Below are 12723 nucleotides of genomic sequence, written 5' to 3'. Positions count from 1 at the left end.
TAGTTTTTAACGACCGTTCATATTCGAATACAGCTTGAAATTCTTGAATTCTATCTTCTGTTGTTTGTCAACCCATGGTAAACGATTAGCTCTTTATCTCTATAGGCGACTGACAAATTCAATTAAAGCATACATTTCAACAATCCACGCTAGACAACGATTATCGATTGCTGCTATTCTTTCTTTACATCTAAAGTCCATCAATTCTATTAATAAGCTATCTCCTAGTCTTTGCTTGTTCCTAACGTTCTCTTGTAACTAAAAGCTCTTTATCGCAGTAATTGATTACGATTGTTTGTAAACGATTATCGATGAATTCTAGTCCCCTTTTCAACTTTTGTATCTTTTAGTCCGTCTTAAATTCTTTTGATAAATTATCCTAGTCTTTTGCTTCTAACGGCCTCTTTTAACTAATGATGGTAATTGACAATAATTAGTTTGCGGTTAACGATAATTTCTATGAATTATTGTCTCTATGATCGTCAACTTTCATATCTTAGACTTTGGCTATATTGGTCAGCGATTAACTATTGCAGCACTAACGTCTTGACCATTTGTTCTATCTAATCGCTTGTTTTTAACGTTCTCTTATTATTGATTAGTTCTTGGCATCTAATTCTTGTAACCGTATAGATCTTTTAGACTTTCTGGTCTTCTACGACAGTTCCTAGATATCTACTTTGTCTTTATTCTCACTTGATCTTTATCTCAAATTTTCAGATCATAAAATAATCTATTTAACCCTTTATAACTTCTGAAATATTTTATCATTTTTTCTTACATTTATTCTCATATTTAAACTACATAGTCTAAATACACCAAAAAGGTCTACACTTATTTCCTCTAATCTTATACTGCTTATCTATATTATAATCTTCCGATGTCCTCACTACGTCATCGTGACGTCATGTCATCGCTACGTCATGTCATCGTTACGTCATGTGATCGGCTTTTATTTATTTATTTATTTTTTATTTGTTTAATTAATTTATTTATTTTATACAAACAGATGATCCTATAACTATTTTCTATGCAACTGTAGGAGGCCATATTAAAACCAAAAAGTAATACATTATTTACGATTGTTGATTTTATTTATTTATTTTATACAAACAGATGATCCTATAACTTAAATTTTAACTGAGTTAATTCAATAAATTTAATATCTCTAGGCTTGGGAAAATATTTCAAAATTATTATGGGTTGGACTGGGGTTAAAAAATATTTCTCAAAATTAATATTGGCTTTGTTTTCAAAAATTATTAGGGATTAAAATGGGCTTGAGAAAATCTTTTTAAATTATTAAGATCTTGGATGCTTGGAATTTTTTCCAAATATTGAAGGCTTAATATATTGGGATTTTTTAATGTTAAATGTTAGTCTTATGTTAATATTTTTATAAAGTATTATATTTTACCCGTAGACTATTTGGTAAATCAGAGATTTTCCCTTCATTAATTATAATATTAATATCTCTGCCCCCCCCCTCCCCAATTTTTTTGATGATATCCCTCCAACTACTAGATATATGCATCTAATATTGACCCATCTATTGGTTTACAGAATTTTAATGTTCGTTCTATTTCAATAATAATGTTTATATATTTTTTTGCCTGATTTCTTTATTTGTCTAGGTTAGCCCAACCTTAATCCCTCACATTGCTACAAAACATGATGAATCTATTAAAGATAAGCAAAGAAAATAATGACGAATAAACAAACGCCTTGCCCGTTCTATAGTTACTGGTAGCCAAAATAATAAAAAACTAAGCTTGAAATGAACTCCTTTGGAGGTTTATTTCGTTTTTTATCTTATGTTTTATATTTATAGGTTTATTTTATTTTCACCCAGTTGCCTCCAAATGATGCTACGACAATCCCTATGCCACCTCTGCCTATTTTTTAACAAACATAAGTATTCAATTCCGTACTATCATTCACTTCACTAGGAGTTATTATAAATATCACTTTATCTGATTCTCTGAGAAACTTTCATGATTATTAAAAAGAATGTTCAAACTTGAATGTGCAGTACGGCCATTTTCATCAACTTTATTAATGAAAAAATATGCAGTAGTTCTGTCATGGCCTTAACATTTCTTACTACCTTTTTATGGTTGAGTAAACATTGTCGTTCATGATTCTATTTTAGAGGAGGCTACCAATGCTGACATTGACAGAAATATCATTTTGCGTTCTTCTTTTACCAGTATCCCAAGGCATAGGCATATGACTCATCTTTATCAGGACGTATTGTGTTTTGTACTGTGCTATGGTAATCCGTCATTACTTTCATCTACAACCTTAAATGATATGAAATTGTACATTAATTATTTCCTTTCCAGACAACCTTCCAGATTTATTTGTCGCTTTTTCCATCAAAAATAAAAATTTCAAAGGATTTGCTCTTAATTATATCAAATACACAACATAATAATTATTGCTCATTATTTTTAAAAAAAAATTAGCCTAAATTTATATGTCAATAAAAAATATTTTATAATTTGCATATTAGTTTCATTAGTGTTTAATGTCATTTTTGTTATTTAAATAGATAGCATTTTTTTTTACTTAACATAAATATAGACAAATAATTTGGGAAATCTAAGACATGCATTAAATTTATCCAAAAAGCTACAATAACCCTATATACAATAATTTATTTTTTATATATAATTATAATTGATCATATTACCAAAAAGTATAAGAGTCGGTTATTTTTATTTTATTTGTCATGATTCTCTAATAAGTGGTTTGCCCAGGCCTTCCCAGTTTTCCTTAATACGGAATTCACATGTGTTTTTTTACATCTTAAACTAATAGGTAAATCAGATAATTCTTCTTCATGTGATGATAAATCAATTAATAATTTAATTATCTCCGAGGTGGGAAAAAATTTTCAAAATTATATTGGATACGACTGGGCTTGGAACCTCAAAATTTATATTAGCTTGCACCTGACATGGGAATATCTTTAACAAATTATTAAGGGTTGAGCTGGGCTGGATAAACTTTTTAATAATTATATGCTTCCTAATATTGTGAGCTTGGATCTGGCATGACATCTATCTTAAAAAAATGAATAAAAATCTTATTCCCAGTCATTTTTGACGGGCTTTCTACTAGTTTAATAAATGGCGTAAATTATACTAAATCTTAAATTTATTATACATAGTCAGAATGTACTAAATAAATTATATATTTATATCAAATTCTACCACCCCTTTACCCTCAATAAAGTATACACCTATATCTTCATTGAACCACTTGCTTGTAGACGTCTTTAAATCTGACTTTCTCTAATCTTGAATATAAAAAAATTCTAAATATTTTCCCAAAATATAAATATATCTTCTTTTTTTAAAAAAATTGCAACCTTTTCCTCCTACTTTATACACTTTTAGGCCCTCACGTCTTTAACAAAATATAATACCTATTTATTTTTTTTTCCTCTATACCATTTACATCCTTTGATAAAAAACTGCTGAAATATACAATCTCTTTTCGCACACACGTTGTTGAAAAACTAATGAAGTCTAATTATTATAGTTTTAACACCTACGTTGTTGAAAAACCACTGAACTCTAATCATTATGGTTTTCACCCTCACGTTTTTGAACCAATGAAATCTAATCATTAAGGTTTTCAACACACGTTGTAGAAAAACAAGGGACATAATTCTAAAGCATGTTTTTTTTTCTGCTATTATTAGAATAATGTTGCATAATTGATCTAAATCTTATTAATAATCAAAAATAAAAAATCCATCTCCCTATGAGCTTGATTGCAGAAAAAATTTTTTAATGACGAAAGCCGTTTCTCTTTATGAAGATTTTTGGTTAATCAACTACCTTAGATTATACTACATTCACATATCAGAATCTTGAGGCTTTATCTCTAGTAGCCCTTAAAATAAAAGTTAAACATAAATCTTCAATATAAAACATCAACTATTTTCTAACAATAAATGTATGTATATTCGTCTTAGTCTCTAATCTTATTCACCGAATTTTTTAAATTATCATACCGTAACAAATTATTTGTTTAATTTTATTCTTCGCAATTTATGTTGCTTTTTCTTTGTCATAGTTATCTCTAGTGATTAATTATTTAATAACTTATAATAATTCTACAATCTAAAATATCATCTAAATTAATTGGTTTTTAGTTTATCAGTAATTTCTAAATATTCCTAATTATCACTTTTAAATAAATAAAACCCAAATTCCAATATATCTTACCTACTATGAATGCTTACACAATTTTCTATCATAATCTTATCTATATTTACAAACTTAGTTCAAAATTTAAATGAGATATCGTAAAATAATTTTTCATTTCAACCTACATCTTTAAAATGATTAACGATAAATTTTTTTCTTTTTAAATACTTATTTCTCTTAATATTTTTCCTATCTATAAATATTTTTCTTACGTTTTTATTTTTATTTTTGGTTTTTTTTTTGCATTAGAATACAGTTTGACACTATAAATTATTTGATTTCAATTTAAGTTAATTAAAGGTGCCACTAACATATATGTCTAAAAGGTTGGTGAAAATAAATAATTATGAACTCAGAAATAACAAATATTGTTGTTAAATGGCTTTAGTTGGGTCGATTTTTAAACATGGCCCGATTAAGATTTTAGCTAAAATAATATTATGTAATCCTCGAAATTTAGTAAAAAGTGGTCCAAACCTTTCTACCATCTATAAGAAAATAGGCATACATAATATTTTGGCTAAAATTTTAATCGGCCACTTAAATCAACACTCCTAACCACTAAAAATGTTCACATTAATTGTGACATATCTCAAGCCATTTATTATAAACCATTTTATATTTTCAAATTTAAAAATATTATTATAAGTAGTTATATTTTCCGAATATGCTAATTTAGTTATTAAATATATGAAACTTGTTAAAATTTGCAATAAAGGTTATATTGAATTCAAAGGCATAAATTTAAATATAAAATTTAATGTAAGCAATTTGTCTGTAATATATTTTTTTTAAATTTAAATAATAATTATCATCCATCAAAAATAAATGATTTTATTTTTTTATAATTATATATATCATGATAATATATATTGACTTTTTTTTAAAAACTATATCAATTTTTGTTTTTTAAAGTAAATTTAAATTATAATAAAATGATTATTTATATATGTTTATCAGAATATTAGAATCGAAACTATTTTCAGACCGGTCAGGATTTAGCATTAATCCATGCTGAATTGTGTGAAAATAATTTTTTATTTCATTCGTTTTAAAAAATATGATTGAAATTCCATTGAAAGATAGCGATGAAGTATATTTCTTAATAAGATTTTATGCTATATAGAAATTAGGTCATTGAAATCGACTTGGATCAAATAACGGAACCAAATGAGCTTCTTCAGATTTTGATGCAAGAAAATTGTCCTTTAAACATCTGGGTCACTATTGCGGTAATTTGGATAATAAAAAATAAATATGACAATATTTATTAGATTGATTATTACCGAAAAGGAAAAGAAGAAAATTTTGTAAAAATATTGGAATCAGCACAAGTGAATGCCAATATTAATTATGCTGAATTTGAAAAAGATCAAATGAGATCATTAGATACCTTAGCTGCTTATTATCTAACAAAAGCACATGCTTGCAGAAAAAATGGGATGGATGACAAAAAAAGGAAAGAATTACTGACCCAAGCAACCTTGTTATATACTACAGCAGATAAAATTATTATGTATGATCAGGTTTGAATGTTATTTCTATGAAAAAAAATACCTTATATATTGCAGAATCATCTATTGGGAAGAGCATACTTTTGTTTATTAGAGGGGGATAAAATGGATCAAGCTGATGCTCAATTTACATTTGTTCTTAATCAAGTATTCTTAAAAATTGATTTGTATGAAAATATTTTTAAAAATATATAATACATTAATAAATATACAAATTAAAAAACTAGTTTTGGTAGGATTTCATGTAAAGAAAATAGAAATGCCAAAAATGGCTGTGGATAAACAAAATGGATTTTAATTTTGAAAGATCAAATTAGCATGTTTTTTTTAGCTGAATAGAAAATGTTTAGATAAACAAATATTTTTTTTTAAAAAAGAAATTTTAATTTCCCAGAGGATCAAAATTTAGAATATAATATTTTTTCACTTATATAAAATATTTATTTGTATCTTTCAATCAAGAGTCCCACTAACATCCCTTCGATGCTAGGAAAAGCTTGTTACTGTTTTTTTAAAAGGGAATACAAAGCAGCATTGGCATTTTACAAAAAAGCTATGAGAACCAACCCAAAATGCCCTGCTGATGTTCGATTAGGACTCGCTCACTGCTTCTTTAGGCTTCAAAGATACGAGAAAGCGAAGTTTGTTATATTACAAAATATTTATATCAGGACCTGCAGGCCCAACCCTAAGCCCAGCCCAGGTACATGGGCAGAGCTGTACACTGTTTCTTTAGGCTTCAAAGATGTGATAAAGCGAAGTTTGTTTATATTACAACATATTTATATCAGGGACCTGCGGGCCCAACCATAAGCCCAGCCCAGGTACATGGGCTGGGTCATATTTTTTTAAAAAAAATACCATGATTGGCTGGGCCGTATATAATCCTTCCTTTCGCACCCGAAATATTTCCCGTGAACAAAAAAATATTTTTCTTCTAAAACTGAGTTGAACTAGACATAAATAACACATTTTCAACGTTTTTTATTTAAAAAAGTGTATATATATATGAATTATGAAATGTTACCAATTGTCATCATTGGGATATTCATATGTAAAAAAATATACAATTTATTTTGAATGATAAGAAATAACACAATTGTTATTTTTATATAAACATATTTTACATTTTATACATTCAAATCTTTTGAATAACCATTTTTGCAGTAATTGCATCTGTGTCTACTAGCCGCTGATGGCCAATGCCCTGTTTTATCTAATCAGATATTTGGGATTGGATGAAAACTATTCAACTTCCTTCTTTTTTTTCAATCTTCAACGTAGGTCTACCTTCTTTTCCATCATAATCATCATCAATCCTTTAGCTATCTGAGCTTTAAATACTAAAAGGGATACATGTTTACTATTTTTCTGTTTCATGTGGCGTCTATAGAGCGACCATGCTACACAGGAATCTAATAAATGAAAGAAAACTCGCATGTAAAAACGTTTCCATTTTATGTAGTTCTGTAGAGTTCAATTAACATATCACGGAGATCCACCCTGCCTATACCACCGTTATAGTCTTGAAGTATGGACGGAATTTTGACATTGATAAAAGATTTATCAGACACTGACCATCTTCTCGTTCGTTATATGGGATGTATACCCATAAATGATGATATGGTGATAACCGATTTGTTATCAAACTATTTGCAAATTATAATATGATTAGAATCCACTTTATAATCATGGGCCCCTCTTCCTTTCCTTTAAGATTTTATTATCAACCAGATGGCATTTCGATAATATATTAGATCTAAGGGTCCCTGACATGATAAACTCATGTAAATTTTATGATTTTTATGTGGGGGAACAGTTTCTTATAGTCGTATAACAATATCTCCGCTAATTCCTAACAAAGTTTTTTTTTTTTTATATTTGTGGATTTTCCTAAATATATTTCGAAATCATATAGCATTCCAGATGATCCACATGAAGTGAAAATTTTAATTCCCCATTTATTCGGTTTTGAGCCAATATATTGTTCAAATTTATCTCCCTCTGGTATAATATATACTGAGGTCATCTAAAAATTATTTATGAAAATTAAAAAAAAAGTGTTATAAAAAACAATTCCCACTTTCTTAACCTTTTGCAAATATTATAGTGGCTTTATAAATGGAAAATAACCTATATTCAATTCTTACTATATCATATTTTCAATATCTAATTTTAAAAAATTTGTGAAAAAAAATTACATTATAAAATTCCAATGTTACCAATTTGGATTTCCTTCAAAAAATCATATAAATAATAGTTATTGTTAAATTTTTTTTTATACTAAATTTGAAATACTAGTAATAATCTATTATAAAAACATTATATAACTTTGATTTATATATATTTATATAGAATGGTTATTGATGTAAAAGTGTAAAAATTTAGGCGCGTAAAATACCTAACTTTGAACTTGTATTTTGATATAATGAAATAATGATTTTGACAGGTTAACGATAAAATACGAAATAATAAATATATTTTTTGTAAATTCGTATGTCTAAGTAACAACCCATTAGATTTTTAAATATAAAAATTAATTGATCAAAAATTTTGGTGACAAATGATCTCGCTGGGAGCGAAAGAGGTTAAAACCAAATATTTCTAATCGCCATTATTAACTTTAAAAATTAAAAAAAATAAATAATATATTTTAAAAAGATCTGAGCCTGGCCGAGTCATCAAATGGTGCATTTGGTTCTAGGTTTCAGAAGTTGTTTAAACAGGGTTAAGGTTTGGTGCGGGTTCAGTTTTTTTCTTCATAAACCCTGGTTTTCTTCTCCAGTTTTAGTTTAAATCCCTGTGCAATAACTACATAGATCAACGATTCATTGATTAAAATGTGTATCGACACAAATTCAACTTAACAACACGCCATTTTTAGTTCCCACACAAAATATATAGATATATAATTTTTTTAATAAGATTCTTATGTTTGTTTTACAATTCCCTAATTTTTAAAATTTTATTAATTATTGATTATAAATTATTTTATATATAAATATATTAAAAGGTTAGCCTTCCAAAGAACCCTCCAATTAGATCCTAACTGCTTGGGGGCCCTCATAGGTTTAGCCATACTGGAACTCAATACCAAAATCCCGGAACGCGTGAAATCAGGCGTACAAATTCTCTCCAAGGCGTATTCGTTGGATTCCACCAATCCCATTGTTTTAAATCACCTGGCCAATCATTTCTTCTTCAAAAAGGTAGGAAAAATATTTGGAAAAAATTAAAAAAAAAATTTCTTCTCTTCTCTTCTCTTCTCTTCTCTTCTCTCTCTCTTCTCTTCTCTTCTCTTCTCTTCTCCTCTTCTCTTCTCTTCTCTTCTCTTCTCTTCTCTTCTCTTCTCTTCTCTTCTCTTCTCTTCTCTTCTCTTCTTCTCTTCTCTTCTCTTCTCTTCTCTTCTCTTCTCTTCTCTTCTCTTCTCTTCTCTTCTCTTCTCTTCTCTTCTCTTCTCTTCTCTTCTCTTCTCTTCTCTTCCTCTTCTCTTCTCTTCTCTTCTCTTCTCTTCTCTTCTCTTCTCTTCTCTTCTCTTCTCTTCTCTTCTCTTCTCTCTCTCTTCTCTTCTCTTCTCTTCTTCTCTCTCTCTTCTCTTCTCTTCTCTTCTCTTCTTCTTCTCTTCTCTTCTTCTTCTCTTCTCTTCTTCTCTTCTCTTCTTCTCTCTCTCTTCCTCTTCTCTTCTCTTCTCTTCTCTTCTCTTCCTCTTCTCTCTCTCTTCTCTCTCTCTTCTCTTCTCTTCTCTTCTCTTCTCTTCTCTTCTCTGCGTCGCTAAGTTTTTACAACACGGAAAAGGATGTGGGAACCAGAAAACATTTTTTTTCTTTAAAATTTACTTAAGGGAGAGAGAGAGGATGCATTACCATAAGCCTTTTAATAATGTAAAATAAGTTTAAAATAACACACTTTGTAATATACTCTTAATTTTGAAAAGATACTTTTAATTTTTGAAAAGATACCTTTACTAGATTAAATGAATCTATTCCACAAATATTATTTATAGTTATTAATTATTATTAACGAATTTTTTTTTATGTTGTAGATATTTTCAATATAAAAATTTTCGTAGTTGTAAATATATTTAGATTCCGATAGCAATTTAACTCAAGACATTTTTTTTATTATAATCATGTTAAGGTGTGCCCTAATGCCTAATTTAAAGATTTTTATTGTTAAAATTCAAATTTTAAAATATCTCATACATATATATATATATGATTAAATGATAAATAATAATTGTTCGATTTTAATGAGACATTTAGTTGCGAAAGATATAATTCGAAATGATTTTAAATTAATTGCTAGATTTAAGTAATAGAACATTCTCAAAATTTTTGGGCATCGACTTGTTAATCTGCGTAGACATTTTTTTTAGCCACGATAAATGGGCTAAAAATATGTCAGGGGGCTAGCTGGGGAAAATTACGACGAAATAATAAGCTGTATACATAAATTTTTCATATATATATTATAATATCCCGTCCAAAAAAAAAGGATTACCAAAAAGTGTTCCACTTGGCATTCCAAGCATTCCGCAATTCCGAACAAAATAATGCTCCTTCTTCCATGCCCGGCCAACTATCCGGTCCCGGAGGTCAGTCCTCGAATTTCGGTCATACGCACTCGTCCGGCCTTTCTTCCAGTTTCATGGAGTCTAGCCTAAGCAAGGACGCCACCAGGGCCGAAAGTTGCTACCAGTTGGGTAGGGCCTTTCACGCCACGGGCAATTTAGACCAGGCTTTTCGGTTTCATATATATATTATTTTTTAGAAATCCTCATATCCCCTCCCCTTTAACCCTTTTTTTTAAAAAAAAAATATTGTATCCTTTGGTTTGGTCCGATCATAATCATTGGGTCAGGTTACCCCGGGCCTGACGACTCTCTAAAATCTGGCAGATGCGCTCATGTTGGGATACGTTGATTTGTGATGGAGGACATAATCCCTGAAAGCAAACCCATTTATTGAATTAATTAAGGGTGGGCCGATACATATTTTTGGACGCCAATCTGAAATGAATATGGATATATTTGGTTCCGGACAGATTACCGATATCTGCTGATTTTATTCGCAAAAACATATGTTACGTTTTAATTTTTCATCTACCATTTTTGTATTTTTTTAAAATAGTGTATCACTTCTATCTATGAACTTATATCATAACCATAACACGAGTCGTCACGTTAAAAAAAAATATTATTAGCAAAATTTAATTAACCCAATTAATTTTAGGCTTAAAAGTTATATTCGAGTTATATTCATCGATGTGAAAAAAATATACAAATATTGATAAAATTATTATGGCAAGATCTTTGCTATTCTTCAAACAGTCTTTCTATCTTGTAAGAAAGTATTATCCCACATCTAGTCTATAGTTGTATTCATGATAAATGTAAATTGTTAAATTTTTTTAAAAAAAATTTTTTTATTTTGTTTTAAGATAAATAAACATCTTTATAAAAATTAAATCATGTATTTTATTTTATTTTATTTTATTTTATTATATTTTTTTTTTAATTTTAGCATATTTTATTTAGTTAATTTTATGTTTTTTTAAATTTTTTTTTATCCATTTAATTATTTAAGAATATTCCATTAATATAATTTAAAAAAAGAGGGGAAAAAAAATTAATTAATTATCAACGCTCGCGTAATTTTTTAAATTTGAGCGCCATTTTTTATCGGATCGGATAATTTAATAATACCGGCCGATAACCGATATTCATAATAGACAAAAAACCGACGATCCGATAAAAAGTCGGTCATAATTTAATTTTCATAATAAAAATTAGCATGTTATCTCCCGTAAACCCCCCCCCCACCCCACTATTGATTTTTTTTTTATATGTGAAAAATAAATAATTATTGACTATGCCATAAAGTCGAACCTTTTGTCTTCAGTAAGGGAGCATGGGTTGGAAGTCAGATTTTGTTTGTTGTTGTTGCTGCGTATTTTGATCAAAAATTGCAAGTATTCTAATCGGACCATTTTTGTACCCAAATCGACTGAATCAGAGTACGAATTCAGATAACATGGATGACAACATGGGATATATATCACAGGAAGACGCTTTTACTTGTGGCAATATTCTGGGTTAACTTATATTGAGTCACCAAAAACGCAAAACAAAACATTGCCATATTTTGTTGGGGTGGTGTGAGGGTGTCCCCACATCTTCCTGCCCCGCAGTTACAGCCCCTGGACTACTTAAATCGTGATTTAAATCTCGATTAAAACGACTTAAATCGTGATTTAAATCTCGATTAAAACGACTTAAATCGTGATTTAAATCTCGATTAAAACGACTTAAATCGTGATTTAAATCTCGATTAAAACGACTTAAATCGTGATTTAAATCTCGATCAAAACGACTTAAATCGTGATTTAAATCTCGATCAAAACGACTTAAATCGTGATTTAAATCTCGATCAAAACGACTTAAATCATGATTTAAATCTCGATCAAAACGACTTAAATCGTGATTTAAATCTCGATTAAAACGACTTAAATCGTGATTTAAATTCGATCAAAACGACTTAAATCGTGATTTAAATCGCGATTAAAATCGATTCGATTTAAATCATGTCAACCTCTATATTTTATTCGTTTGTTTAAATGCTAACGACAAACAAAAAAAAATTATTTTCTTTTATTTTTTTTGCTCTAATACTTTTAAAATATTTTTTTTTAATTTAACGCGCCTTTTTTTTCTTAACCAGAGTTTTGGACAAGGACACTAAAATGGATTCGCCGAGTTTCGGGTTTGAATATCGTCGCCCGAGAATTAGATTATTCCATCTCCACTTTTTTTTTGGAAAATTATACGGGAGAACATTATTAAAAAAATTAAGTTTATATTGTTTGCAATAGGATTGCTAACCTTATATTGGTTATAATTTGGACAAAAAAAAACAATTTTTTGCCAAAAATAAATATGGAATAATCTAATTCTCAAGCAACGTGACATGTCAAAATTCGTATTCCAG

The 12723-nt window shown here is 28.6% G+C and overlaps 1 protein-coding gene across 1 annotated transcript; it reads left to right on the top strand.

Moving 5' to 3' along the window:
• The first annotated feature begins 5263 nt into the window (after window positions 1-5263).
• LOC135924612 (RNA polymerase-associated protein CTR9 homolog) lies at window positions 5264-10542 on the top strand. Its single transcript, XM_065459702.1, has 7 exons — window positions 5264-5316; window positions 5357-5455; window positions 5498-5749; window positions 5795-5884; window positions 6200-6378; window positions 8751-8946; window positions 10232-10542. Exons 1-7 carry the CDS (start codon window positions 5284-5286, stop codon window positions 10505-10507), a joined length of 1125 nt encoding a protein of 374 aa, XP_065315774.1. The 5' UTR covers window positions 5264-5283; the 3' UTR covers window positions 10508-10542.
• Window positions 10543-12723: the final 2181 nt, after the last annotated feature.

The sequence above is a fragment of the Gordionus sp. m RMFG-2023 genome, chromosome 2 (assembly GCF_954871325.1).
Source record: "Gordionus sp. m RMFG-2023 chromosome 2, tfGorSpeb1-WG-v2, whole genome shotgun sequence".
Lineage (NCBI taxonomy): Eukaryota > Metazoa > Nematomorpha > Gordioida > Chordodea > Parachordodidae > Gordionus > Gordionus sp. m RMFG-2023.
The sequence above is the reverse complement of the archived record's forward strand: the minus strand, read 5'-3'. Positions and strand labels throughout refer to the sequence as shown.

Bases quoted from the DNA above. Each gene is read 5' to 3' on its own strand.
- LOC135924612 (XM_065459702.1), top strand. From the start codon at position 5,284: ATGATTGAAATTCCATTGAAAGATAGCGATGAA. The intron at 5,317-5,356 runs GTATATTTCTTA...TATAGAAATTAG, and splicing joins CATTGAAAGATAGCGATGAA to GTCATTGAAATCGACTTGGA. The intron at 8,947-10,231 runs GTAGGAAAAATA...CCAAAAAAAAAG, and splicing joins ATCATTTCTTCTTCAAAAAG to GATTACCAAAAAGTGTTCCA.